The sequence below is a fragment of the Dipodomys spectabilis genome, unplaced genomic scaffold, assembly GCF_019054845.1.
Source record: "Dipodomys spectabilis isolate Male_0828 unplaced genomic scaffold, ASM1905484v1 ptg000230l, whole genome shotgun sequence".
Taxonomy (NCBI): domain Eukaryota; kingdom Metazoa; phylum Chordata; class Mammalia; order Rodentia; family Heteromyidae; genus Dipodomys; species Dipodomys spectabilis.
In genome coordinates, this window is record NW_024870907.1 from 3239114 (window position 1) to 3262302 (window position 23189).

The window sequence follows — 23189 nt, forward strand, 5'->3', positions numbered from 1 at the left end:
ACCCTCCCATGAGAACTGGAACAGAGCCATATTTAGAACAAGGCCCCCTCCAGCAGGCCCCAAGTGGCATTCCTCCAGACAAGAGTTCCTCAGGTGTAGGTGGCTCACATCTCTAATCCTGGCTGTGCAGAAGGTTGAGATCTGAGATCAGCCAGCCTGGGTCAAAGAGGCTATAAGACTCTTATCTCTAATCAGCCACCAAAAAGCTGGAAGTGGAGCTGTGGCTCAAGTGGTAGAGCATTAGCCTTGAGCAAAGCAAACCTTGGGGAGACAGAGTCCAGGCCACAAATAAAAGTTCCTCTGGACACCAACTAGCTCTTCAGGGCCACTGCTGGCCACTAAGGGCACCTTGGAGCACTGTGCATAGGTTTGAGCCAGGTGGTGAAGGAAAGGTGAGACTCCAGATGGCTCTTCCTGTCTTGGATTCATGAACAAACAGGAGGAAGGCAAGGGGGCACAGGGTGGAAGTGAGGCCATTAACCAGATCACTCTTCCAGGGGGCAAGTTGTCTGAAGGTGATGGCGGGGGGGGGGGGGGGGAAGGGGTCTATGAAGGGGGCGAAGGGGGAGAAGAGAAGATGTAGGTTCTTCTCACCCCGTTAGCTAGGTGAGCTTGGGTCTTCCTTGCCAAACCCAAACTCTGTCCTGTTCATCCAGGACCCCATGACAGAACCGAGCCCCACTTTGACTCTCCTCTTCACTCCCACAATTCACCACCAGTCCTACTGACTTCACCCTGAAGTCAGCAGTGTTCGCTGCTATGCTCTGAAGCATTGGAGATTCATGGCAGGTTAGCACAGCAAAGGCTTGGGGGAGCCTCTGTGGAAACCCGCGGTGGGCCCGGAGCATGAGTCGGTATCCAAACCCACTGCTACCAAAGCAGCTCTCACTTCCTCGGTCTCTTGATCCTCTTGAGTATAGTGATATGCCAGCCAATAAACACTGGAACCACCATGATACACCACTTGGGCTGGTGCTCCCACACCCATCTGAAGCGTCTGGAGGACAAAGATTGGGTCTCTGTGCACTCACGTCAGTAGGCTGATGGTGATGATAAAAAGGTTGCTGACCCTTGACCTGGGACCAGAACCAAATGAACCTCCTTTCTTTATAACTTAAACAGAGTTGGCTCAAGCCAGGTGCCAGTGGCTCACGCCTGTAATCTTAGCTACTCAGGAGGCCGAGATCTGAGGACTATGATTCAGAGTTAGCCCAGGCAGAAAAGTTCCTGTGAGACTCTTATCTCCAATAAACTATCAAAAAAAAAGCCAGAAGTAGCACTGTGGCTCAAGTGGCAGAACACTAGCCTTGAGCGCAAAGAGGCTCAGGGGCAGCATCCAGGACCAAGGAAGGAAGGAAGGAAGGAAGGAAGGAAGGAAGGAAGGGAGGGAGGGAGGGAGGGAGGGAGGAAGGGAGGGAGGGAGGAGGGAGGGAGGGAAGAAGGAAGGGAGGAAGGGAGGAAGGAGGGAGGGAGGGAGGGAAGAAGGAAGGGAGGAAGGGAGGAAGGAGGGAGGGAGGGAGGAAGGAGGGAGGGAGGAAGGAAGGAAGGAAGGTAAAGACTGGCTCATCACTCCAAAGGCCTGATAATAGGCCCCACCTTCAGTTGATCCCAAACAGGCACCCATCACGCTCCTCACCATGCCACCCAGCACCTCCGTCTCCAGTCATACCCTCTCAATGCACCCTCCTTCCTGCCCCAGGCTTTTTCAAGTACTTTTTTCCAGCCTACCTTCCAAATCTGACCTGCCCTAACCTGCCTCAGAGGACCCACAGAGAACCACCATGAACACACAGCTCCCAATCTCTTCTGCACCCTTCTGTGTCCTTGTGCCACGTGGCAATCCTACACGCCACACGTCATCACTCCCCGACCCTGTCCTCAACATGCATTAAGACCCTGTGCTGGTCCACACACAACCTCCATCCTCATCAAGTTGCTTCTGCACCGCCGCCCCCCCCCCCCACAAGTACCATGAACTGTCCTACAAAACTTGACTCATCCCATAAACACTGACCAAGAGTGTACCAGATGGCAAGAACTGCTCGAGGCCCTGAAGGCATCCTTGTGAACAACACGGAGATGCTGCCTGCAAACACAGAGTACACGACCTACTCAAAAACAAGTAACACATTTCGGACTATTCCAGATACCAAGGAAAATACACAACTGTACATGGGGGTCCAAACGCCACCTCTCTGGGATCTCACGTAGGGCAGGATGTTGACCTGAAGTGGGCTCCGTGGGCAACCACGGCTGTGACATTTCCATTGGGGCAGGAAACTGTGCAAGGTGCTGCCAGCACTGACAGGGGCCACGGGGCCAGGGCCAGGCTGCTGCTGATGCAGCGTGGGGGAAGCAGTTGCTGAGTTGAGGGCTCTGTTCAGGACATGAGTATGGGACTTGCTGATGGAGAGGGTTAGGTCCTCAGTTTCCTTTTAACTGATAGTGACTGGGGACCCCGTCCCTGGTTAGGCTATGCCCTGTGGACACTGTGAGCCAGGGGCCTCGAAAGGGGGCAGGCATATAGGTGCCACAGGCGTACAGCTCTCATAGCTCTGAGCCACATGAGAGAGAGCTGTTGTGTCGCATGTCTTCCAAGTGCCAACTGCAAATTGTTTGGAGTATGTCCCCTGGGCCTGGCACCACAGAGAGTTCATTCTACCTTCCTGTCTCAAGGAATCTCAACAATACTGAGGCCACCTTGCTAAGACTGTCCATTTCCCAGATGAGGACGAGCTTGGAGGGAGACAGCTTGCTCCTGTCCCCCGGGGCACCAGGCTGTCCCCAACGCGCATGTTCCAAACATCTCATCTCAGGCTGATGCTTGTGCTATGAATTTACCATATGCAGGGATACATTATTTTAAAAGAAAAAAAAAGATGCACAGTCTGAAATGACTATAAATTTTGATACAACAGAATCTTTGTTGCAGTTTCCTTTGGAAGGTTTCAGTAAATTAGTAATAGCATACCCAAAAATAGGATCTGGGGTAGAAGTAGAACTTTCAACATAGTTTTGTTATAAAATGGCAAGTGATTGTTCTGTGGTGTGAGGTTCTCCGGATGAAAAAGCAAACGCTACTCTTCATGGAGCTGCACAGAGCCAGAGAAAAGCTGTGACATTATTAATCGCTGTGTTCTGTGATGATTGATAGGCTGTTCTGCAGGGAGGAAGAAGTGCCTCAGATACAATCTGTCCCAACCACTCTGCGATATGTTAATGTTTTCTTCAGACAGAAGAGGAGAGGTATTCAAATACCTGCCGCAATAGGCAATTCATCCCAGTGAACTGATGGGAGCAAACCGGGCTGTGTGCTCTACCCAATGGCCTCAGCTTGCGGGGAGGGTGGGGGGGAAGGGGAAGGGGGGGTGCAGACTTCTAACAAGGCAACTGTGGCGTGTCCATTCATGAAAATACGGGTGTGCACTGCTCCGGGGTGTGCATCTAACAACTGTCCCTCTATTTTCAAGTAACTTTTAAAGTTTCTTCTAGGAAAAGAATCCACCAATGTGGAAGAACAAATCTGTCTCTTCTCCGCAAGGACGTTGTAGAGCGAGCAAGCAGCCTGGCACCTCCCATTATTTCCTAATTGCTTCGGAGATGAACCAGGCTGCATCAGAACTCCCAGGCACCGTGGTAATCCACGAACATGTGGGCAGAGCACTCGGCGGCCATAGACACACTAGTCACAGCTGACTGGCGGACCAGATGTTCCCGCATCATGGCACCCAAGCCTTGGGGCCTTTTTTCCTATGGAGAGTTTCTCTGGCTTGGAGCATGACAAGATATGAGAGCAAACAACCCAGGCTTCTGGGGCTTTTCTTTTTATACTTCCTTAACTGAGTTACACAGTCTTGATTCCCAGTCTTTGGTTAAGAACTGCTTTTGTGAGTGGCAGGGAAGGGGGCAGAGCTCTGATATGCGGGACCACTGGCCATGCACACACCCAGGAAGGTGGGACTCACTCTCCACATCTGACTCCCTGCAGTGGCTGAATTGGCATGGGCCCTGCCAAGGGCAGGGTGGAGCAGGCTGGGCTTTCCTCCTTTCCTTGCCTCTTCCATTTCTATTGCACCTTGTGTGGGAGTCAACAATGATAAACTGGAGAGAAATGGTAAGCACCATTTCCTGGCAACACACCAGCATTACCTTTGCCCCTTTCCCTCCTGCCCAGTTTTAACCTCTAGTATGAGTAAGCCAAGTCTGGAGGCTTAGACTTGCCCTCAGTGCCCGGTGGGACACGGGTTCTGCAGGGCAAGACAGCAGGCACAACAGACATGAGCAGGAAGGGGTGGGAGAAGGCGGGACTCCAGACAGGGAAAAGAGGAGCCAACTTCCAGATGCCCAGTGGAGGTAGATGCTACAAAAGGATGGCTCCTTGGCTAGAGCCGAGCCCCATGTACTCCCAGGCCAATGGTAACAGAGCTGCTCTCTGAGGTAAGGAGTGAGCATGCCACATTTTCTGAATATACCAGTCTCAACTGCTCTCCAGAGAGGCACTCTCAAAAGGCAAAATGGCAGCCAGGTGCTGGTGCTTCACACCTATAATCCTCACTACTCAAGAGGGTAAGATCTGAGACTCCTGGTCCAAGCCAGCCTGGGCAGAAAAGCTGGAAGTGGAGCTGTGGCTCAAGTGATAAGAGTGCCAGACTTAAATTAAAAAGTTAAGAGAGGGCTAGGAAGGTGGCTCAGTGGTAGATTGCTTGCTTTGCATGCATGAGGCCCTGGGTTCGATTCCTCAGCACCACATAAGCAGAAAAAGCCGGAAGTAGTGCTGTGGCTCACGTGGTAGAGCACTAGCCTTGAGCTGAAGAGCTGAGGGACAGCGCCCAGGCCCAGAGTTCAGACCCCATAACCAAAAAAAAAAAAAGTTAAGAGAGTGTGTCCTCAAGAACAGACCCCAGGACCAATGGAATAGACTTGAAAACCCAGAAATGAACCTAAAGATCTACAGCCATCTAATCTTCGATAAGGGAGCTAAAAAAATAAAATGGAAGAAAGACAGCCTCTTCAGTAAGTGCTGGCAAAATTGGTTAACTACTTGTAGAAAACTAAAGCTAGATCCTTATATATCACCTTGCACCAAAATCAACTCCAAATGGATCAAAGTCCTTGGAGTCAAAGCCGACACTCTGAAAACATTTCAGGATGGAATAGGAGAAACCCTAGGTCTCCTTGGCACAGGCCGAAATTTTCTTAATAGAGACCCAGAAACACAAGAAATCAAAGAAAGGTTGGACAAACGGGATTGCATGAAATTGCAGAGCTTCTGCATGGCAAAGGACATAGCTCGCAAGATCAATAGAAAGCCCACAGATTGGGAGAAGATCTTCACTAAGCCATACAACAGACAAGGGTCTCATATCTAAAATATACCTGGAACTTAAAAACTTAAATCCCCCAAAAACAAATCTTCAAAGAAACAACTGCCTAATAAATAAGTGGGCTAAAGACTTAAGAGAAACTTCTCTGAAGAGAAAAGGATGGCCAATAGACACATGAAGAAATGCTCAACCTCTCTAGCCACAAAAGAACTACAAATCAAAACAACATTGAGATACCACCTCACCCCAGTTAGAATGGCTACAATCACGAACTCTAATAACAACAGATGCTGGAGGGGATGCAGACAGAAGGGAACCTTACTGCATTGTTGGTGGGAGTGTAAACTTGTTCAACCACTTTGGAAAGCAGTATGGAGGTTCCTCAAAAGACTCCACATAGAGTTCCCCTGTGACCCGGCAATCCCACTTTTGGGCATTTACCCAAATGATCACAAACAAGACCACACTAAAGCTACCAGCACGACTATGTTTATTGAAGCATTATTTACCATAGCTAACATATGGAACCAACCCAGATGCCCCTCAGTAGATGAATGGATCAAGAAAATGTGGTATATATATACAATGGAATTCTATGCCTCCATCAGAAAGAATGGCATTGCCCCATTTGTTAGGAAATGGAAAGACTTGGAAAAAATTATATTAAGTGAAGTAAGCCAGGCCCAAAGAAACATAGGCCCCACGGTTTACCTTATTTGCAATAACTAGTATATGTCTGAGTCAAGCAGAAAAGGTCAGATAAGTTGATGTTAGCGGAATGAACTCCAAGATAAGTATTCAAATGTTTTTTTGTTTTTTTTTTCTTTCATGCAATTGTTTCTATCATATTTATAAGATGATTTCTATGTTGCTTTGTATGTCCCTCCCCCGCAGTAGAACCCATACTTTCATTGTAGTTGATGTTGGTATAATTTGTGAAGGGGATGGGAAAAAAACAAATCGTTTAACTAGGGATACAGGTGGACCCATTGCAACAATGAGATGTACAAGTAGTTATGTCGAAAAACAAACAACAACTTTGGTGGGGGGGTAGGGAGAGGATCAGGTGGGGGGAGAGGAGGAGTATGGGAAGGGATGAGAAGGGGAAACAATGAGGAGGCAATAATGCTTGATAAGAAATGTACTCGTTATCTTGCCCATGTAATTGTAACTCCTCTCTACGGTATTCTCACAATAAAAAAAAAAGAGAGGGTGCCCAGGCCCTAAGTTCAAGCCCTAGTACCAGCGCACACATGCATGCACACACACACATAGAGGCACACAGAGGCAGAATAGCCCAGGGGTTAAATCAAGAGCTCTGGACCCAGCTGAGGCTGCAGTAGCCTCTCCGCTCAGCTCTGCACCCCTGGCTGGGCTGTGTGATCATTTTCAGTCTCTCCTAGGCCAACACTGGGCAGCAGTAGCTGCTGCCTTATGCACATCTCCTGGGAGCTAAGTGATTTCATACAGCAGAGCTCTTCAGAGAACTCCTAGCCAGGGCTCAAACAGGCTCACAGAGTCATCCCGTGCTCCTCTCTTTCCTTTCTAACAAACCCTCCAGTCCCCTCTGGTTCAGCTGCACCTCCTTGGGTGGCCATGTGCTCCACAGATAGAACCACATTGGGGAAGGAGAGCCAGGGCTGGCCTAGGCTGCTGGCAGGGACCAGGGCCACAGCCAGTGTAGGTCTGTTTGGGGTGCATTCTGGGCTGTGAAACATGGGAGAAGTTTTCCCCTGTTCCTGAAGTCATTATGGAAGAGTAGCCCATTGCAAAAAACTGACTTTGAAGTATCTGCACATGTGCCAGGAATGGGGACGACCTTTTGGTGGCCAGAAGGGGAGAAACATTTGTCTTCTGGTAGCCAGGCTCCCTCCTCTCCTGTCCACGAGGAGGCTCTGTCTGGGCACCAGGAGTGCCCAGCCTGGTGTGGCTAGAGCCGCCACCTGGTGGCAGGTTAAGCTGTCATTAGGAGGGTTTAGCCAGGAAAACCAGCCTCCCTGGTCAGTGGAGGGAGGCCTGCCCTAAGGCTTTGTTCCCTTGACCTTACTCGATGGTGAAACACTCTTGTGGCAGGTTTCGTGGTAAACTCCACTGGTGGCCCGATGCTGTCCACAGCTTGCTGCCCCTTCCCCTGGAGGCCATTCTGAGTGGCTGAGTCTCCCTAGATCCCTCCACCTCCAGTCTATAGGAGCAGAGAACCTGGAGACCAGAGAACCCCTGAACCAGCTCATCTGAGGTACAGCCAGGGGACTGGAGGAACGTGCCGGGTCTTACTTTGTGATGAAATGAAAAGCAGGGGCGCCAAGAGAGTGAGGGTGAGGACCACACAGGCCTTTGGGTGACGGCTAGGTGGAGCACAGTGCAGATTAAACCCTGGGGCTGATGACTGGACAAACCTCCCCATCCCCAGCACAGGGTGGACCCTAGGGGAACAGACAGGGCACAGTCACGCAACGCATATGCACCTTGGAGACCATCCAGCCTGGCTTGCTCCCTGGGTCCGATGGGAAAAGGTGGGGCTCAGAGCCCAGGGACCCATAGGCAACGAGCATGAACGAGGGCCTGAACATGGGAAGGAGGCAGAGTCTGGGAAAGCAGCCATCTGAGAGACCCACTGCATGGTAAGTACTGAAGTACCAGTACTTCAGTCAGTCTGGAGTACTCAGTCAGTCTGGGAGTCTAGCTGAGCTACTACTTATTTGTGGGTTTAAGAAGGCTGGCTCACACGTGCATTAACATAGTCCGACTCCCCAAATTCCAAGGGATACACATGTACTGCTGGCTCCAATAAGCAATACGCAATGCACTTATTTAGCTTCATCACTAAAGCAGAATAACGAGCATCTTTTTCATTCACCAGTCATCACCAGGCTTGGAGACTGGCTCCAGTAATCTAATCCACCCTTCTCAGGCTCCAGCACTAGCCATGACCTTCCACTAAGAGGTGCCAGGGAGCAGCAAAGGGCAGGGCAAGCTTAACGACCTGTTCGTTTCAGCCACTCTATTCCAGGAAGAGGGGGAGAAGGGATTTAGGATGCTACAGGCGAAGAACAGTAGCTCCCAGGATTCAGTGCATCGCTGCCAGCTCTTGCGGCTCACTGTATCCCTGTGGGGTTCTTGGGGCTCAAGAGCTCATTGTATCCCCCTTTCCCCAGGCTCCTCGGGCTCACTGAATCCTGGTAGGGTTCCCAGTGGTCACTACTAGATATTTTCAACCTTAGATCCTCCATATGGATGAGATCCCCACGGACAGATACAGAAACCCAATGACATGGACTTGCCGAAGGCCACCTGGCTGGTAAACTGCACTAGCTGGACAACCCCAAGATAGAGCATTCTCTCTGCCATCGCTCCTCAGCTTTTGGCCCTTATCTTCTTGTCTTCACAGGATGCTGCCCCCAAACTGTGTAATCTTAGCTACTCAGGAAGCTGTGATCTAAAGATTATGGTTTAAAAGCCAGCCTGAGCAGACTCTTATTTCCAATTAACCACCAAAACCCTTGGGCTATGGGTCAAAGCTAGCCTTGAAAAAAAAGTTAGTTAAGGCACAGTGCCCAGGTCTGAGCTCAAGCCCCTGTACCAGCATGCTCACGTGAGCGTGTGTATACGTACACACACACCACACACACACACACACACACACACCTGCAAAGTTCTACCTTGATCCCTAGGAGGAGCACAAAAGGAAAGGTCTTCTCAGTCTTGTTTCAGGTAACCCCAACCACCCCACCCCTGCTATGTCTCTTCTCGCCACACTAACTGTGAGATCTCATGTTATGGTGTAGACCCATGCTGTCACAAGCAGTCGGCTTCCCTCCAGAATAACTAGGGTCGCAAACCAGAGGAAGATGATGACGCCAGGGCCCCTGCTTGCATCAGGTCTTCAGCACGTATGGCTAACAAATTACCAGATTTAAGGAGGAGTTTGGGGCCTTAATGGCACCAGCCAGCAAACTCAAAGCCAACGTTCTGTGGATCTCTAGTTAATTTTGATTTTGAAATGTATGAAAGTCTAAAAAGATTTCAGAAAAGAAAGTAAATTTGTTGCATTCCAAACCAACATATTGTATCAAATAAATTAAGCCATGTAACTGACAGACTCAAATGCATTTTAAAAAAGCATCAGGTTCCAAGTCTTGCATGGCATTACCACCCTCTCCCCACCCTAGCCATGGTGAGGTCTCAGTAATCAGCAAGAATGAGGCCAGGTGCTCTGCTCCTACACACAGTGCAGTAGCTCTCGGGGCAAATTACTCAGTATTAAATGTATATTGCTGCCGGTCTGCCTGGTTAGCTACCCCCTAAACCCCCTCTCCCCACTGATGCTCTTGATCAGCATTTGCTGGGGAAAAGCAGTCACTTTCTCTTTCTAAAGAAAGCCTAGTTTGGTCCAATACAAAAGCAGAGAGGCAGCTTTACTAACAAAGATACAAAGATCCTTACCAAAGCAATTCATATTCTAAGACTTCTACCTATGCCATTCGCTAGAAGATGCCATCCATCTGCCATTGTGAAGGCTTTGGGATAACAGCCATTCCAGGGACTTGTTCTGACATTGGCTTAGCCAGAGAGCTTTAGGTGCCGGCTCAGACAAGGGGCGCATAGTTAGAATCAACCACCTCAGCTGACACCTGCCACTGGCTGGACGCTCGTATTACCTTTTCCCCGATTTGGCTTTCAAGTTCCTTCAGTGTCCGACAGCTATCCATTTCACTTCCATTTCCCCTTAAAAAAAAATCTTTGTTAAAATGTTTTGATCAGTGTTTACACAAAGCTTACAGACTCCTTAACTAGAAAGGATTTTTACATAAACCTTCCCCCCTCCCCGTTTTCTTTGGTGTCAGTTACTGAGGCTTAAACTTAGGGCCTCACACTCTTGCTTGGCTTTTTCCACTGAAGGCTGGAAGTCTACCACATGCATCACAGTTCTACTTCTAGCGTTTATGGTGGTTAATGAGATAAGAGTCTCATGAACTTCCCTGGCAAGGCTGGCTTTGAACCCTGATCCTCATATTTCAGCCTCCTGAGTAGCTAGGATTACAGGCGAGAAGCACCAGCACCTGGCTTAAGAAATCTTTTAGGGCTGGGAAGGTGGCTCAGTGGTAGAGCGCTTGCTTTGCATGTATGAGGCCCTGGGTTCGATTCCTCAGCACCACATAAGCAGAAAAAAAAGCCAGAAGTGGTGCTATGGCTCAAGTGGTAGAGTGCTAGCCTTGAGCTGAAGAGCTGAGGGACAGCGCCCAGGCCCAGAGTTCAGGCCCCACAACTGGACCCAAAAAAAAGAAATCTCTTTTAAAGTCAGCCTGAAGTATGAACATGAGTGAATGGCTTCACCTCTCTCTGCCTGTTTCCTCGCCATGAAATGAAACAAAAGGCCAATGGCTCTCCTCAGTCCCTGGCAGTGAGGTGATTGTAGTGGATGCTCAGTGAGCACCTACTCGGGCCATGTTTCATCTCATTTAATTCAGAGCAGGTCTCTGGGCCTGGGACCACCATCATCCTGACTAATGTGGAGATGTGGATGGGAGAATGAAGGTAACACAGAACAAGTGGAGGTCAGCCCTGGTGCTGACCACCGTGACCCCTGGGCCATTCTGTGGCCATCAGAGAGGAGTGTGCCTGCCATCCCTTCGCTTCGTCTGCCTTTCCCCCGTCAATCTTCTGCATTGTGCACGATCCATGTGTCTCTTTAGAGCTCTCTTTAGAGCACCCCAGTGGAGTTGGGGCACAGGGTAGAGAACAAAGGAAGCAGAACTAGGGCTCCCCCGCTTTTCAGCATTTGACAGTGCTTCCTATACACCAGGTCTGGGTCATGGCAGTGAGCCGAATGCTGTCCCTGCTCATGGCAGAGACCGGTGGGAATAAACTGGACGAGTGTGACAATGGTCAGTAGCAGGACCCGGAACCTGGAACCTAGCAAGCTGCAGTGCGCCAGCCACAGCCTCCCGCACCTGACCAAGTCACCACCTCACAGCCAACCTTGCCCTCTGCCCTTCACAGGTGTTCTTCCTTACCTACACCCTGACACACACCCCTCATCTCTGGGCTTCAGAACCTTAACTGCGACCAGCTGCTCTCAGATACTAACTTGGAGACAGGAACTCTCTAAAGATGAATCTCCAATGGGCAACGGTGGCTCACACCTGTAATCCCAGCTCAAGAGGCTGAGAGCTGAGGATCACAGTTCAAAGTCAGTCTGTGTAGGAAAGTCTGGAAGATTCTTATTTCTAGTTAACCACCAAAAAGGCTAGAAGTGGAGCTGTAGCTTATCTAGCCTTGAGCAAAAAAGCTCAGGGACAACACCCAGGCCCTGAGTTCATGCCCTAGGACCAGCAAGAAAAAAAATGTAAACAGTCTGATACTCTTTTAGCTGAAGAATTTTTAACCCTTTTACATTTAATGTTGTAGATGCTAATGCCCACACAAGAAGTCCTTGTGAGTTCAGTGCCACGTGAAGAAGTGTACATATGCTTTACCTGTTGCCCACAAATTTAATTGTTTTCAGCAGAAACGCTATTCATGGCAAATAGCCTACCACAGGGATGGCTGGAAGGAGAAGGTGTTTGCTATGATGCATTGTCTCCAACAACAGAGAATCCAGCTTCAGAGTACAACGTCTTTCAAATATACCAAAAATATTTAACCTTTTATCTTGAAGAAAGTAGCTTATGATCATTTTCATCTCAAATAACTTATTAGACAGAAGTTTCTCAATAAGAATTTTTTCAGTCTCTTCTTGAAGGACACCAGCAGCTCTCACTTAGGATCCTAGCCACTTGGGAGGTAGAGGTTAGGAGAGATCCTGGTTGAAGGCCAGTCAAGGCAAAAAAAAGTTAGTGAGACCCCACTTAAATCAATAAGCTGGCACGTTGGTACACACCTATAATCCCAGCTATTTATATGCGACTATAAATAGGAGGATCATGGTTTGGTGCCTGTTCCTGTCAAAAAGGTAAAACTCTGCCTGAAACATAAACTTAAAAAAAGAGTGGAGAGGGGCGGGCAGAGTGTATGGCTCAAATGGTACAGTGACTGCCATCTGAGTGCAAAGCTCTGCATTCAAACCCCAGCACTGCCCCACAAGGCCCCATCTTTTTGGCTTTTGCAACCAAGTGTGTGTGAACTAGTTATGGTCTACACAACAATCATCACACCAACAGGGATGGGTCTGGGTCAAGAGGAGGAATACAGAGTCAAAATAACACTAAACAGGCCACAGAGAAGTCCAGGTCATGGAGGGGCCTTAGTCTATTTCCTATGGCTGTAACATAGGGCATGGGTCTGGAAATGTGATCAACTCCCCACTTCTCTTGTACTAAGCAAGACTGAGGATTCAGTCAAGAACACTGGGCAATACTAAAAGCTGCTTGATGGGGGAATGAGTTTCTTTTCTGTAGCAGTATACTCAGCTCCTGGGGAAAATGGGCTTAGTCCCTTAGAGTCCAATCATTAGCGAAGTTGTTCTATTAAACTAGTTGTTTCCTAGACTGTGCACAAACCACATGCTAGGAGCTAGGAACTTCCCAGATGACAGAGACATCTAATGCCATGCTCCGGCCTCTCGCTCTGAAGATGAAGCAAATGAGCATTATGTTTATGCTGGGACTATGAGAGGCCAAAAGTGCTCAGACAAGATGTTAACATTCCCTTTCTAGCCACCAAAACACATCACTTTCCAATTAGTAGCAATGAAAACACACATAACCCAACACATTTCAACTTCTGCATGCCATTATCTCATTGCAGAATGAAAAGCCAGGCGTGGCTCAAGTGGAAGATGCCAGCCAACACCATGGGGCCAATCCTCAGCACCAAAATAAAAAGAGAGACTGAAATTAAAAGAAAGAAATGGAACAGCACAAAAATAGAATCCATTATTCAAAATCTAAAATAAGGCATATTTTGCCTCATTTTTCATGGGTTATGCTTACATTTCATTACAATAACATTTCATTACAATATACCTTGTTTCATTCTGAAATATCTCTTATAGACATGTTAGAATCTTCTCTAAATTCAATTTGGACTAAAGATCAATACACTGCATTCCATAGGGAAAAGCTCCATCAACTCACTTCTCATGGAACTATAGATATAAGTCAGGCATGTTGGTGCATGCCTGTAATCCCAGCAATCCAGAGGCTGAGGCAAAAGAATCATGAGTTCAAGGCCATCCTAGGCTACATAGCCATAGAAAAAAACAAAGATGGCTTCTTGGGGCCTTTTGTCACAGCATTTATTCGTCATCTCAACTTCGCATTTACCTATGACTGAATAACACTTACCTCTTTATAACATTGATGTTCAGGTCAATCCCGCCAAACTTGGACAGGAATTCCATGTACGGCACAGATCCAGAGCTGGTCAGAGGGAGCTACATTCAAACAAGAGTAACAGGATGTTAAAGAATTAAGGTCCAGGGCTGGGAAGGTGGCTCAGTGGTAGAACGCTTGCCTTGCATGCATGAGGCCCTGGGTTCAATTCCTCAGCACCACATATGCAAAAAGAAAAAAAGCCGGAAATAGCGCTGTGGCTCAGGTGGTAGAGCGCTAGCCTTGAGCTGAAGAGCTGAGGGACAGCGCCCAGGCCCAGAGTTCAGGCCCCACGACTGGACCCAAAAAAAAAAAAAAAAAAAAAAACACAGATGAGCACACAAGCTCAGCTCCACGGTGTGCTGTGGGTTGGATTGCTGGCACACAGTTACACCACTTCTCTGGTATCTGAGATCAAAGGTAGCCTCAGAAAACCAAGCACCAGTGTCAGTCTGTAATCCTAGACGAAGCATCAGTGTGCCAGCAACAAAATTATCTAAACATCAAGTCTAAACCTAGCCAAACCTAAAATCTATCTAAAAGAAAAGAGGAAATCAATACAAATATATTCTAATACATATAAGTTAGGAGCTGAGGTATACTCCTAGTGCTATGTAATTTTCCTAAACATTCAAATAGCTTTGGGGTAGAAAAGGTCACTTTTAAATTGAAAAGTCTTGATGGAAAACCATGGCTCACACCTGTTAATCCCAGCTGCCTGGAAGGCTGAGGCTAGGAGGATGAGAGGGTAAGGCCAGCCTCACAGTTTTGACCCTCTCAGCTACAGCTGGGAGTGGTGGCTCAACCTTGCTATATGGAAGCTGAGTTTGGGAGGACTGAGGTTCCAGACCAGCAATGACAGAAAAGTCTGGGAGACTGTCTCACAGAAGAAGCTGGGTGTGGTAGCGTGTGCCTATTTATCTCAGCAATCAGTGCAAGTTGTTCTCCTTAGGAACAATATACTGAACTGTTTAAGAGTGAAGAACTAACTGGGAGCTGGGAGCCAGTGGCTCACACCTGTAATCTTACTGAGGAGGCTGAGATCTGAGCATCGTGGTTCAAAGCCAGCCCACACAAGAAAGTCTGTGAGACTCTTATCTCCAATCAACTACTCAGAAAAAGCTGGAAGTGGTGCTGTGGCTCAAGTGGTAGAGCACTAGCCTGGAGCACAAAGAGGCTCAGGGGTAGCACCCAGGCTCTGAATTCAAGTCCTGGGACTGGCCAAAAAAAAAGAAGTGGGGGTTGGAGGTGTGGCTCAGTTGGTAGAGCCCTAGTCAGTGAGAGAACGCATCAGATATCAAGTTCTAGTTCTGGACTTACTTGGAAAGAACTGTGAAATAAATCACTTCTTCCCAAATACTTTTAGAAAAAAAAGTATGTTGTATACATTAACTATGTTGACTTTGAACACACTCACATACAGACATGCACTCATACACACAATGTGAGATCCTAGGAGAAACTATTTAGAATATGGTCATAGCTCCTAAAGCTAAGCAAAAGCCACTTGAGTATTATTTGTGCTGCTTAAGTGCTAGTCATACCATTCTTTTTTTTTTTTTTTTTTTTGTCAGTCATGGGGCTTGAACTCTGGGCCTGGGCACTGTCCCTCAGCTCTTCAGCTCAAGGCTAGCACTCTACCACTTAAGCCATAGTGCCACTTTCGGCTTTTTCTGCTTATGTGGTGCTGAGGAATCAAACCCAGGGCCCCATGCACGCAAGGCAAGCACTCTACCACTGAGCCACCTTCCCAGCCCCAGTCATTCCATTCTTTTTGTTTTTTGTCGGTTGTGGGACCTGAACTCTGGGCCTGGGTACTGTCCCTCAGCAATTCAGCTCGAGGCTAGCACTCTACCACTTGAGCCACAGCACCGCTTCCTGTTTTTTCTGCTAATGTGGTGCTGAGGAATCGAACCCAGGGCCTCATGCATGCAAGGCAAGCACTCTACCACTGAACCACCTTCCCAGCCCTCATTCCATTCTTATGGCAAATTTTCTGGAATCAAAATAATTTCTAAATAAAATTTTAATTTTTAAACAAGGCACCACTGAATCACACCTGTAAATCTTTACTATTCAGGAGACTGAGATTGGATAATTGTAGTTCAATGCCAGAAAGGACACAAAAATCCATGAGACTCCATGTCCAAAACTAAGCAGCAAAAAGCTAGACTGGAGGCATATCTCATTGGTAGAACACCAATCAAACAAGCATGCTGAGCAAGTACTAGACCTGGAGTTCAAATCCTAGTACTGGCAAAAAAAATAAAAATAAAAAATAACACAAATATTCAGAGCATTAGAATTTAAATTTTAAAAGTCAATATACTTCATTATTAAGCTTATGTAGATCCACAGAGTCAGTCAAATTTGACACCCATAGAGTGGCCACAGTTGTGTGGTATCTGTCTCATAAATGAATTTCTCTTTTCTTTTTTTCTTTTTTTTTTGGGGGGTCCAGTCGTGGGGCCTGAACTCTGGGCCTGGGCGCTGTCCCTCAGCTCTTCAGCTCAAGGCTAGTGTTCCACCACTTGAGCCACAGCGCCACTTCCAGCTTTTTTCTTTTTGCTTATGTGGTGCTGCCTCAGGCATGCAAAGCAAGTGCTCTACCACTGAGCCACCTTCCCAGCCCGAATTTCTCTTTTCTATCTAAAGCCTGTGGGACGAGGAGCCTGGGGAAGGGGCCAGGGAAGAATGCCTGATTGTCCAGTTACCAACACATACATGTGCCATCAACTGCTCACGTTTCCCTAATATGACAGAAGACCAGAACAGATGAAATGTGGACTTGAAGTTCATGGTGGCTATAGGGGAGTAAAGAGAGAAACTCAGATGTGGCAGCCCTGAGCAAGGAGGAGGAGGAAGTGTCCCCTGGGGAAGGAGGAGCTGTCCCAAGGGAGGAGGAGGAGATGTGTCCTGGGGAAGGAGGAGGTGTCCCAAGGGAGAAAGAGGAGGTATCCCCTGGGGAAGGAGGTGTCCGCTGGGGGAGGAGGCATCTCCACACAGTTCACAATCTCCTGGCATGGTGCAGAGTCCACCAATGACACTATCGTCATGGCCTTGTCTAGAGAGGAAGACCATCACAGAGTGCAGCTCACCACATTTCAAATTAATTGTAATATAGTGATAAATCGTTGCCATGAGCACTCTTGCTAAAACTGAGTGCCCTGGAAAATTGAAGGGAAGGCTCTGTACAATATACCCCTTTCTAGGATTTATGAATCTGTGACATATGTTAAATGATCAAAACCATCCAAAGATAAACTGCGGGAGCAGAGCCTCAGCCAGGGTTTGGAGATGGGCAGAGGGAAGGGCTATGTCAGTCCCCATCAGCATCTTCCAAGAAGACACCGGGCCTGGCCTGGCACAGCACGGGGCCCAGAGCCCAGCTCAGCACGGGGCCCAGAGTCCAGCTCTGTTCTCCCTCTCTTGGACCAATCCAAGTTCTCGGCAAATGGTCTGCATTAATACTGAGACCGAGGGGCTCGGAAGGCGGCTCAGTGGTAGAGCGCTTGCCTTGCATGCCAGAGGCCCTGGGTTCTATTCCTCAGCACCACATAAGCAAAAAGAAAAAAGCCGGAAGTGGTGCTTTGGCTCAAGTGGTAGAGCGCTAGCCTTGACTGAAGAGCTGAGGGACAGCACCCAGGCCCAGAGTTCAGGCCCCACGACTGGACCCCCCCAAAAAAAATAATAATACTGAGACCGAGGCCATGTGGAAAGTAACAAGGTACAGGGCTGCTCCCAGACAGAAGCCAGCCATCCCTCTTGCCCTGGCCAGTTGGTACGATTCTACATGAATACATTCCTGCCATGGCTCTTGAAAGAAATCAGAGCTAACAGAAATTCAGCCCTAACTAGAAAATGCTTTGTCCACCTTCAAAGGTAAAGGGCCATGAAACCTTTTGGTCTCCACCTCCCAGGAAAAGGAGGTTGAGTCACCATGTGGGCTACTCAGAAAGACCTACAGAAGTGCAGCCCAGGCCAGAGCGTAGGGTCTGCCCTTCGCTCTTGTCGTCGACCTTGGCCATGACCTTGGTACCCACAGCACACTGGGACCTCATTACTGACTCCTAGGTTCCACCAGCTACAAGCTCTAGGGAAGCCAGTCTGTTGTTCAGGAGAGATTACAAGACCTGCTCTGAAAAAAAATGCCTTTGACATTCCAGGGATCTCAGTGGCTTCTTAAAAAATAAAAAAATATAAAAAACATATGTCACTTTTAAAACCAAATACACACTTCATATTTTCTGTACTTTCCCCCTTCCTGCATATCTGATTAGCTTGGGAAGATTGTCAAAATTGTAAATTACACATTAGAGCATGACTATAAGGGCACACAGCAGGAAATAATATTTTAACTCTCCATTTGGTACAAAGTGTCAGTTAAATCTAGCTTCAGAGGAAATGAACGCAATGCTTACAAGAAAGAGTGCTCTTTAAAAGTCAGAATGCTGCTGGGCGCCCAGTGGCTCACACCTGTGATCCTGGCCACTCAGGAGGCTGAGATCTGAAGAATGAAACTCAAAGCCAGCTGGGCAGGAAAACCTGTGAGACTCTTATCTCCAATTAATCACCAGAAAAGCTACAAGTAGAGCTGTGGCTCAAGTGTGGCTCAAGTGCCAGAGCTCTAACCTTGAACAAAAAAAATCTCAGGAACAGCACCTAGACCCTAAGTTGAAGCCTCAGGAATGGCACACACACACACACACACACACACACACACACACACACACAGAGTCAGAATGTTACCATGGGACACAGCAAGTCCCACAGGTGTGCAGCCAAGACAACTGCCAGCTGTGGTCACACAGAACCCTGGGCAGTAAGGGTCACAACAAAGGAATTCAAAGAAGTCCAAAGGTGTGAACAATTCAAAGGTCCACCCTCTAAAGAAAGGGGAAACAGAGAAAGAAGTGTGTTCATTCAGTGGACTACTATTTGGCCCTAAAAAAAAGAATGCAGTAGAGATATAGGCATGGAAAAAGCAGTTACCAAAGTATGACCCGTTCACTGGCTATGTACCACTGACCATGACAGAAAGCAGAAGCGCTGGCTCCAGGCAAGGGCAGAATCACTGTGATGGATACAGGGGATGGTGACACTGTCCTCCAATTAGACAATGCTGGTGACAATGGAGTTTTACACCCCAGGTGTTCCACAGAGCACATCCAGCCATTCACCCAAAATGCCAAATAGAGAGTCATGGCAAAGGGCAGACAAAGGAGATGCATTTTGTGGAACTGTGTTCAAGAAGATAGTGCTTCAGAATATCTCTGCTGTTCTCAGGGTGCTGGCATCTGTTTCAGGTTAAGTAGGGAGACTTGGGGGCAGGGGACACACAGTTTTAACCAGCCCAAGTCACCTGTGTGGCCTTTGTCCTGGGGGTTTTGGAGAGCCCCCTGCTAGAGGAGAGCAGGGATGAGTGGCCCGCGGCCGGCCTGAGCTTGCCTTTGCAGCTGCTGCACCTTGTGCCACAAGGTGATGAGCGGGTGGCACTGCCTGGGGGGGGGGGTGCCAAGCTGCTGTGTCACAAGATGATTCTAGGTAAATCCTGTCTTTCCTGCAGCTGACTGCAAAGTGACCACAGGAGGAAATGGCTCAGATCAGAGGACTCAGACATAAAGCAGAGAAGGGGCTGGGCACTCAGCCTTTTTATCCTGCTTTTAGTTAATTCATGGGCCTAGCAAAAACAGCTTTTAAGTTGCCTGTTGCTGTGACAGTTGCACAACTGTGAATAAATTAAAAACACTGATTCATACAGGTTAACAATACACTCTTGTAGTTATTGGTTTTGAAAAGAAGGTATTGTCGTACCCAGTATTTGTAATTAAGAGCAAATCACTTACTTAAAAAAGGCAGTCTGAATGAAAGTATGCTTTTTGTCTTTTATAATTCTTTTAAAGATTATTTGGCAAATTAAAAACAAGATTTATAACTTTAAAAAAGTGTATTTTGTGATATGTAAATTCTGTCTTACTAGTTGTTAAAAATATACATAGCCTTAAAAGGTGACATTAAAAAAAAATCAACATATTACCAGGTTCCACAGCTAATGTTTATAATCCTAGCTATTCAGGAGGCTAAGATCTGAGGATTGCAGTTCAAAGCCAGCCCAGGCAGGAAAGTCTGTGAGACTCATCTCCAGTGAACCACCAGAAAACTAGAAGTGGTGCCAGGGCTCAAAGTGGTAGAGCACTAGCTGGCCTTGAGCAAAATAGCCCAGGGGCAGCACCCAGGACCTGAATTCCATCAGCACATCCCACATGTCCCAGTTCCCATGAACACACCTGAGCCAGCACATCTTGGAACTGTTCTCTGGTGAGTGGCAACAGGAAAGTGGTGATGGCTCTTCTCAATTCATTCTTGCTCACGGTCTGGTTCTGACCCGTGTCGAGCAGCTGGAAGGCTTTTTTCAATTCATCCCTTTTATCAGAAATTTTCTGAAATAGAATCCGCTTAATATCCGAGGAGGACAGGATTGGATTTGCAATGGCTGTGGCTGTAAGAGAGATGGAGCTTGCTATTCAAACATAAAAAGAAGAATGGAACCAAGCAGGTTCTTCCACTATCTTTAGGTCTACAAGTTCAGTCATGGAAAAATCTACAGTCATTTTTTTCCCATTTGTACCAGTCTCAGGGCTTGAACTCTGGGCCTAGGAGCTATTCGTAGGAGCTTTTTCATCAAAGCTGGTGCTGTACCACTTGAAGCCACAGCTTCATGTTCAGCTTTTTGGTTGTTAACTGGAGAAGACAGTCTCATGAATTTTTCTGTGCTGGCTGGCTTTCAACCTCAATTTTGAGATCTCAGCCTCTTGAGTCGCTAGGATTACAGGCATGAGCCAATGGCTCCAGGTTTACTATCGTCATTTTTTACCTCTGAAATTTTGTCACTATGATTTAGGTGAGAAAAACAGGGGGAAAGGTATTCTTCTCCTAAAAGCACATAGGGCTAGGTGCTGGTGGCTTACATCTATAATCCTAGCTAATCTTAGGAAGCTGACACCTGAGACCCAGTTTGAAGTCAGCTCTGGCAGACAAATCTGGGACTCTTATCTCCAATGAACCAGCAAAAAGCCAGAAGTGAAGCTGTGTGTGGCTCAATTGGTAGAACACAAGCTTAAGTGAAAAAGCTAAGGGACAGCACCCAGGCCCTGAGTTCAAGCCTGAGTACTGGTGTGTGCATGCATACACACACACACACACACACACACACACACATACACACACACACAGCACATAGGATATTGTTAGAAAAATTAAGACTATGGGAAGAGAGAATTTAGTTGAGAAGTAGTAATCAAATCACTCTTTAAAGTATGGTGTCTACCTGGCCTTGACCATTTTTCAGGGAGAAGCATGTGATGCTTAACTCTAGATGATCCCTTACAAGTCAGAAGGACAAGTGAGCGGCAAGCCATGGAAAGGCTGAGTGTCTAAAAAAGTGCTCAGGTGACTGATATGCTGGGTGTTGGGGTCTGTGTCAGCAGTGAGAGGAAACAGACTATGGGTCTCCATCCTGGATAAAAATAATGGTGGGGCCAACAGGCAGGAACAAGTAAATGTAACCACAAACCACCTCGTGGCACCAATCGAAGGAGACAATGAACAGACCACATGATGGTCAGTGTGATATTCTATGACGGATGGGCAGGACAAGAGGCTGGCACTTCAGCAGCCCGGGCACCCCTGCCCCTCCGTGGGGTGATTTCAAAGGTTAGAGAGCAACCCTGTCCCACGCAGCAGGTCAGGGTGGTAGCTTTACCCCTGCCTCACCTATCCTGTTACCATGGCAGCCACCAGGGATGAGCAGCTCCAGTTTTCTCCTGGAAATGAGAATGTCTCATCAGCCTGAAGCAAGTGGAGATGTTTGCCTTGGGGGCCCTGAGCCAGACTAGGGCCTCAAAGAGCAGGACCGCATGATGCACCCCAAGGGCTGTTGGGGATCTTCACAACCAGGGGTACCTAAGCCATCTCTAGAGCCCGTGGAGGGGTCCCCACAGTCACTCTGGGGTAGAGGTCTGGGTGGTGTGCCTGCACCCCAGAGCTTTATTGGCTATGGTATGCAGTCAGTGTGTGTATGTGTGGGTGTGTATGCACATGTGCATGCATGCATGTGCACCAATATTGGGCCTAAGGAGGGAGGGGAATCCTCAGATATAGTGACTGTGAAGGAGGTAGATACATCCCTGGGGAACGATGGCCTAGGCACTGCCCACCTGTCAGACATGCAGTGCCTGTGACTGGTGCAGCCCACCATCTGGACAGCAAAAACAGACAGGAGTGGTCATCAGCCAGGAAGTCCTAAGATAATGGTGGACGGTGGCCAAGGCAGAGAGGAGGAAAGACAATGTGGCAGAGTGTGGTACAGGCGGTGCCCAGGGGCTCGCATGGGTGGCATGGAAAGCCTCCTCCAGGGGGCTTATGAGCTTGCCCAGCAAACCCGAAAGCTGAAGTAACAGTGTCCTAAACAGGGAGACCCCTGCAATGGTGAGGACGCTGGAGGCAGGAATGGGCTCAGGCCAGGATGGGCCTCGTGGTGTGTACCAGGGGAGAGGCAGAGCAGTAAGGGCCCTGCTGGTGAGGCCAGTGCACCTGGCCTGGGTGGGCTCTATGATCACAATGGCTGCTGAGTAGAAAATGGGTGACAGGGCAAGAACAGAGGGGAGAGGACTGGGGCAAGGAGCCATAGTGAGGACAGAAACAAGCAGAATGAAGATGAGATTTGTTTGTTCTGGAGCTAACAAGGTTTTACAAATGGCTGGTGGGGCTCCTGTGGTGGTGTGGGGGCAAAAGGGGGGGTGTTAGAATGGCCCATGAGGGAGAAAGATATATGTAGATGGGGTGCACATAGAAAGCAGCCAGCAGCCAGACACCTGGGATCTCCCATGTGGAACTCTTGTTCTAGTTACAGATGGCACCTGGGTCATAGAGCCAAGCAAGGACTATACAGGCACAAGGGAGAAGGAGCTGACCACCCCCCAAACACCCTACCAGACCTCAAAACTGCTCAGGAAGGGGACAGACTCCACATCTCCCTCTCCCCAGGAGCAGGTGTACCCCAAGAGCTGGTATTACCTCCTCTACCCCCCCCCAAGAGCTAGTATACCAGGCACCCTCCCCCTGGCCCCCGCCACCCAGGGTCACAGGTCTCTGGCTAATGGATGCCTCCATTGTGAGCTCCTTCCTCAGACTGCTCGTATTTTGTAGTTGTTCTCCAAGGAGCCTCCACTTTACAACTCAGAAGCTAATAAAAGGTAGCAGAAAATGTAGACTGGAAGCTATGTGAAGTCACTGGAAGGAAATATTTTTTACCACACGTGCCTCATGCAACCTCTGAGGCTGGAAATTAAGGGGGTACCACACCTGCAAACCCGCTGTGGGGAGCACGAACGGATGCCATGTTGCTGGGGTGAGCTGAGGGATTACTGTCCATCTGTGCAGGATGGAGAAATCCCACCGCTTTCACCTCAACACGGGGGCCAACAATATGCTCAGAGAAAACCCCACCGAGCTCCGAGGACTCACAGACCCGCTCCAGAAAGGACGAGCCAGT

The 23189-nt window shown here is 48.2% G+C and overlaps 1 protein-coding gene across 1 annotated transcript in view; it reads right to left on the reverse strand.

Annotated features, from left to right (window-relative positions):
• The window catches only part of Efcab6 (EF-hand calcium binding domain 6), a 157117-nt gene that overhangs the window by 131438 nt on the left and 2490 nt on the right, over positions 1-23189 (reverse strand). The window contains exons 2-4 of the mRNA XM_042697964.1: positions 19924-20135; positions 13610-13698; positions 9983-10049 (exon numbers count right to left, since the gene is read on the reverse strand). Coding sequence (XP_042553898.1) covers positions 9983-10049; positions 13610-13698; positions 19924-20135 — 368 coding nt within the window. The remainder of the gene's footprint in view (positions 1-9982; positions 10050-13609; positions 13699-19923; positions 20136-23189) is intronic.